The sequence below is a fragment of the Solanum tuberosum genome, unplaced genomic scaffold, assembly GCF_000226075.1.
Source record: "Solanum tuberosum cultivar DM 1-3 516 R44 unplaced genomic scaffold, SolTub_3.0 scf00010, whole genome shotgun sequence".
Lineage (NCBI taxonomy): Eukaryota > Viridiplantae > Streptophyta > Magnoliopsida > Solanales > Solanaceae > Solanum > Solanum tuberosum.
This window is the reverse complement of record NW_006238936.1, coordinates 3,143,520-3,150,035: the sequence shown is the minus strand read 5'-3', so window position 1 is coordinate 3,150,035 and position 6,516 is coordinate 3,143,520. Positions and strand designations below refer to the sequence as shown.

At 32.1% G+C, this 6,516-nt stretch overlaps 1 protein-coding gene across 1 annotated transcript; it reads right to left on the bottom strand.

Moving 5' to 3' along the window:
- Positions 1-1,018: 1,018 nt before the first annotated feature.
- Positions 1,019-4,713, bottom strand: LOC102600861 (probable indole-3-acetic acid-amido synthetase GH3.5). Its single transcript, XM_015312216.1, has 5 exons — positions 4,540-4,713; positions 3,581-3,876; positions 3,314-3,415; positions 2,156-2,943; positions 1,019-1,736 (listed from the first exon to the last, which is right to left on the bottom strand). The coding sequence occupies exons 2-5, from the start codon at positions 3,874-3,876 to the stop codon at positions 1,195-1,197; spliced, it is 1,728 nt and encodes a 575-aa protein (XP_015167702.1). The 5' UTR covers positions 4,540-4,713; the 3' UTR covers positions 1,019-1,194.
- Positions 4,714-6,516: the final 1,803 nt, after the last annotated feature.

Here is a 6,516-nt window from a genome sequence, read left to right as displayed (position 1 = left end):
ACCATGTTTTAGTCTTTTCAATATTGTGAGAAGTCAAATTGATAAAAGAGAATACTTTCTGACATTTTTCGGATTTTGAGATTAAAATAAATCTATTTTTAATCGTAAATTTTTCATATATCTTTTAAAATTTTGAATTTGTCAATTATCATGACTTATAATACTTTTTACGTAGTTTACAAATACACAAACTTCATTTCAAAAAATTTGAAGATTTCATGAGCTAATTCCTAGTCAAACTTAAGTTATTTGAAATTACTTAAGTAATGTTAAAAAAAAAACTTAAAATGCATACTGCATGTATTGTGAGACCTCATTTGAAGAGGCCCCTACAAATTGACTCACTTCTCTCAATTGGTTAGACACTTGACATCTTCATTTCAATTACCGACAGCTTAAACCAAATGTGGATCGCATTTTTTATTATTAATAAAAGAACCAATTTCCTGTCCCCTTTTAATTATCTGCCATTCCTTTTGTCCAACCAAGACATCTTGTGTTCATGCTCCCAATAATGTATGACACTTTTCACATGGGGAGCGCCCCCGAATGGGCCCTGTAGTGCGTGATTCGAATTTATTTGGATATTGGGTGGGAAACAAGAAAAAACAAACATCGGACATTTTGTTCTAACATTGAAAATCCATTATATATCTGAAGTCTTCCCAAAATTACAACATCAATTTAAAAAATAAAAGTCGGAAGTTGATCTTGGCAAATCAAACACACGATTCAATATCCAAATATGTAAACTCGATTAGAAGCTCCATTAAAGGCTATTGGATTGAGTGTTATTGCAAACGATGGAGAATATCCTTTGAAGTAGGTTAAGTCAAGATTAAAGTTGAAATCACAAATTGAAGCTGCAAGAGGAAGAACAATAAATTGTACTATCATATTTGTATGTCCAATGCATCCTGAATGAACATACAAAAATAACATTATGAGTACATATCTACAATAATGAGTACAAACTTCACATAAATATATATTTTCTTAAATACAAAATTTAGTAAACTTTTCAACAACGAACTTATTTTGTCATTCCTAATAACTGTGTATACATTTCTTTGTTAGTATCTTTTGGAATGATCACAAAATAGAGACAAATAGCTATGAATGATCCAAATTAAAGAGCAACAATAACAATGCATCAGTTTTGTACAATTATTAATGATACATCCAAGTTCAACATCAAGAGTAGGCAGTACTAAAATAGCTCTTGACAACATCATAACATAGTATCTGTAGCAGTCTGCTGTTGTTCTGACCAACACATCTTGGAGTCTTGAACTGGCTAACAGCACCTCCTAAGCCTACAAAATGATCTAATATCTTATGAAATGTACCCTTCTTCACAATTCTAAGCTCAAGTGCTCCAATTACATTCACCTTCCGAGACCCCACGTACCCTGCATCTACAAACGATTTGTCCAAACAATTGCAGCATTCTTGCAATATTTCGTCACTCCCTTCACCACTGAGTTCCCAGAAAACCACGTAGTGTCCTGGATCAGTTGCAACGTTCCCGTGGCTTGTGAAATCGACTACCTCTAGTTTTTCGTCTACTAAGAGCCTGGCTGCTGCTTCTACAGCTAGCTGTAAGTCTTTCTCAGTGTTCTTGTCAATGTTTATGCTTAGCAAAAGATTGCTACGACAAATGAACTGGAGTTCTGGTGTGGCATTGTGGAATCCTTTTATTTTCACAACATCACCGAGCCTGTAACGATACAACCCTGCATATTACATGTACATAACTTGTTCAAATTTTGGCCATTACTTGAAAAATCAAGAATCTAAAGCCATGAAAAGTACTCTTAACTATTAAATTTTTTTGGCAAGTCTTCATGCGTATAGTAAAAAGTACTTAAAAGTTTGAAAATTTTATATCAAGTCACAACTCACAAGCACCATCATGTACAAAAGTATAATGGTTAATGGTCCTTCTTACCTACTGATATAAATTCCAATAATCCAGAGACCACAAGTGTCAGGCTTTGGACAAATAATTGAATCAATGACTTAATGTTAGTATGGTACTCCTACATGAACCAATAATGCATAATATATTCATGATGACAAATCATGTTTGTAACATAAATTCATATAAAAGTCACTGACACAATAATAATAATTTTGGTCAAGAAAATTGTACCTGCAAAGTTGGTGACAACAATTTCATACTCTTCATCTAGTTTAACTTCAGCAAGACCCACTGGTGCAGGCTCAAGGCCATCTAAATTTACCCTGAGAGGAATGAATTCGAAATAACCGATATTTGGAAGCACTGCATAAGTAACTAGCTCAGGAGGTAACTTAGGATTGACATTTGCACCAATCCATCCTTCAGAAGAACCATAATCTGCACTCAGTAGTGGTAGCTCCCCTGCATAATGCCTCAATTTCTTGAGGTAAGGTTCCATGGACCCCGTCATGATACCGTATATGTACCTGGCATTTGGGAAGAGAACGGGAATCAAACCGTACCAATTGCTTAATCCAGAACACTTATTATAAATGGTATCAGCCTGTTCTGGATCAGGCTTCACTAATTTCATAATTGCTGATCTCATGGAAGGGACCGTGACTCGGCTAGAGATGACTCCCTCTCTTATGTCTGCAACAAGTTCTTCCCAGACTTGTTCGAAAGTTCTAAAAGCATGGACAATGCTATGGGCAAATGTAGAGGACACAACTTGCACTTCGTCACGAAAAATGAGCCCACACAAGAGATGGCAGTACAAAGATTGGTGGAAATCAGGACCAAATATAACTTCATCAGGGCTACAACATGGGGTTTGCATTGCTTTCATTGTCTTCTTGAAATGCGCGTTACGATATACATTGGTAGTTGCAGTTCCAGCTGCCAAACCTCCCTTTGTCTTGAACTGCTTGCTGCTGTAAATGAACTGCAATGCCTTCCCATTCTCAATTGGGAATTCTCTGCAAAAATGACAATAATTGAAAATAAGAATATCTACAACAGAACTCAATTAATTACCAGTACTAACTATAATAATAGAAGAAAATAGTATGAGACAACCAATAAAAGAAAGCTGTGACATTTAAGTACTCCAGATGAGATGAACATATTAGGTGAAAACCAAAATTAATTCATTTTCAAGAAGATGTTGAAGTATTCGTGGCTTGAAGGTAAAAAACAAGAATAATGAACATTATCTTTTCCTGAATCAGCCCCACTTTTTCAGATAGTACAAAGGAACAAATATGGAAAAAGACAACACAAATATGGAAAAACGACATTGCAATTTGCAAAGCATTATTTTAAGATAATCCACCAAAACTCCATTACCTATTCCTAAAAGCAAAAGAAGTTTTGTATATCTGCATAGTGGATTCCATCAATTCATCATTGAAAGGTACAAACTTTGGCCTTCCCTGAGTAGTACCTGAACTGCAATCAAAACAAAATTTCCATTAACTTTCCAAGAAAATCTTTTTTACAAATACACCAAGAATCCTTTTTTTGGATGGCAAACCGTTTGTTCCCAATAGACCCTCGGCTTAACTATAACACGCACTTATTTCATACATAATTTTTTTTTAAAAAAAAAGGTACCTTAATGAGATTGTTGTAATGGGTTTTCCAGTGAGAACAGGGGAAAGATCCCCATCAGCAATTCTTTGAATATAAGGCTCTAAATCTTTGTGAGTGACAAGAGGAACACAAGCCTTGAAAATCTCAGGATCAGTTCTTCCATTTAGACCCCATTGTTGTAGATACACAGTGCTTCCATTCTCTTCTAGTATCTTCTTAAGAGTTTCTTCTTGAACTTTCCCAGCCTCTTTGGTTAAAGCTTCAAATTCCTCAATCACTTCTTCTGGATCAAATTTCATCTCTGTCTTCTCCAACATCTGAAGTCATATAAGAATATTGTAAATTAAGCTACTTTTTAATCAATTAGAACATGTTTAAAACATATCAAGAAGACTCGTAACTTAAGAGTCAATTAAAAGATGTCAGAGAAAAAGGGGAAATATAGAACAAAAATAAGTTCAAAGTTGAAGAGGATTGGTAAGTATGAAAAGGAGAAAGTTCATACATTGGTCCACTTGGTCAGCTCTTACAACTTAGTCAAAAAACAAACACCCAAAAAAAAAAAAGATTTTCTATTCATAGATTTGATGCTCTGATCAAAGTTCCATGGAATCTTGAAATAGCTACAGAAACAACAAGATTCAAAATGAATAATAAACATTTTGGGTACAACAAATAATACCCTTTACTCCAATACTCCATAAAAAAAGAAGAATGAACCACGAGAATCACACCAACTCCAAAATGTTGTTTCTTTTTTTCCTCAGAAAAGTCTTCAAAATATTGAGAAAGAAGAAAAAGATAAAACCATAAGTTACTCGGACAGTAAACACCCTCGAGTTATTAAAGATTCAAGAAGCAAAAAAGGAAAAAAAGCAGCAAGTTTTCCTCTGCCAAGAACTCAAATTCGAACCAAAAAAGACTATACCTTTGCAGACAAAAAAGCAAATACAATATGGGGATTTTCAAATACACAGTACCTGCAATATGCACAGTGGCTAGAATGGAAAAAAAGGCAGCTCAAAATTAGTGTAATTGTCTATTGGTTAAGGTATTATCATCAGTCACTATATAACAAGACTTTTAGAAAGTATTAAACAGTGGTGTAGTTTTTTTTTCTCTCTCTAGAAACGATGCATACGAGAGACAAATAACATTTTTTTTGTGAAAATTCTTTGGACTAAAGAAAATATATATGGATAGAGAAGTATACGTACCATTAAATAGATCGTTTAGTATGATGGGATAAGCCGGAATATTCCATCTTATCTCATCGAATATAAAATTATTTTATTTAATTTTTCAAATGAAACAAATTGAACTAAAAAATTTACTCTTAAAAATTACTACATTTTTAAAAATAATTTAATCCGCGAATGAAACAAACTTGTATAAGAATTGGTGGTAGTAACTAGTAAGGACGATCTGTACCCTGTTTTTTGGTCTTTTCCTTTAAATCAAGTGGGTCCTAGATACCAAGTTGAGATAGAACAGTACAAGTTTGAGTTATTGGATGAAATTGTGAAATAAGATAAATTATGCGCTGCAACATGTAAAATTTATTTATATTGAATGTAAATAATTAATTTACACTCGATTTAACTTGGTAATAACAAGTGAGATTTTTAATTGTTAATGTTATATTTTTATATTATAAGTCAGTTAAGGGGTTATTTGGTAAGGTATATAAAAATTGTGATGAATGAAATGTATTAATAATACTGACATTAGTTATGAGTAGATTATCTTATACACCGTTTGATTTGATATATTAAAAATAACATTCGCATAAAATTAAGCATAAATAAGGGGATGAAGCACCTACTTGTGATCAACATTTTTATTTTTATTTTTTTTAATTTTTCAAACTTTGTTTCCTACATAATCAATAGCAGAGTTTCAGTACAGCTTTTACACAAGTATTATATAGCACTCCACTATATTTAAAAGGCTAGTAAATTGACATATTGTTTAATAACCTGCAAACCCACGTACAAACCAGCTAGATGGTTCAACGGTAAAGTTTGATTACAAAAGAACTTCTGTTGCCTAAGCTGTGTGGATTTAAATACAAGTTATGTTTGGATACTGAGATTAGTTATCCTAATATTATTTTTTATTGATTGTTTAGTTTGTTGTACTAAAAATAATAACCATTGCATACTTCCTAAAAATAAGTGATTTGGTTACAAAAATACCCTCTTATTTAACTATATATATATTGATAGAGTTTTAATTATTCATTCTTAAAAACAAAACATCCACCTTATTTAGCTAAATTATTTTCATGTATGAATTCCCATAAATTCCTATTGTTAATTAGGCTTTAATTAGTGGTCATTGCACTAGAATTAGCAGCCTCATTCCAAATACTAGCAGGAAGCATTGGAAGAAAGCAAACACTAGAACTGTCTAAGACGTGGAGGACTATATATATATATATATAATATACTAGATAATGTTGTCCGTGCTATGCACGGGCCCAATAATATAAATGATATGTTTTGGGGCTAATAACAGAGTTTTTGAAGCGATTGTTTGCGTGGATAAAGGAATAAGTTTTTTTATCACAAACATGTACTTTCTTTGACGCTATTTAAGGCATAATATATAAGACTACCCACATACAACATTTTTGAAATATTTTATGTTGTCAATTATCACGATTTATAGTATTTTTACGATAGATTCACTTCAAGAATCAGTGGAATTTTTTCAAAACATATTTTATATTGTCAATTATCATGATTTATAGTATTTTTACGCAATTTTTAAATATAAAAAAAACCAAAAAAAATAAGACAAATAAATTAAAATGGACCCAATATATGTTATTTTTGTTGTCTCAATTTATGTGACACAAATGAAATTTGGAGAGTCGTCCAAATTTTCATATTTTTTTTAAAAATGTTTTAAGTTATTAATTATTGTGATTTATAATATTTTTATGTAACTTT

Coding starts and splice junctions, on each gene's coding strand:
- LOC102600861 (XM_015312216.1), bottom strand. CDS start 3,876: ATGTTGGAGAAGACAGAGATGAAATTTGATCCAGAAGAAGTGATTGAG. Junction 3,416..3,580: donor ATTACAACAATCTCATTAAG/GTACCTTTTTTT, acceptor TTTTGATTGCAG/TTCAGGTACTACTCAGGGAA. Junction 2,944..3,313: donor TCTTTTGCTTTTAGGAATAG/GTAATGGAGTTT, acceptor TCATTTTTGCAG/AGAATTCCCAATTGAGAATG.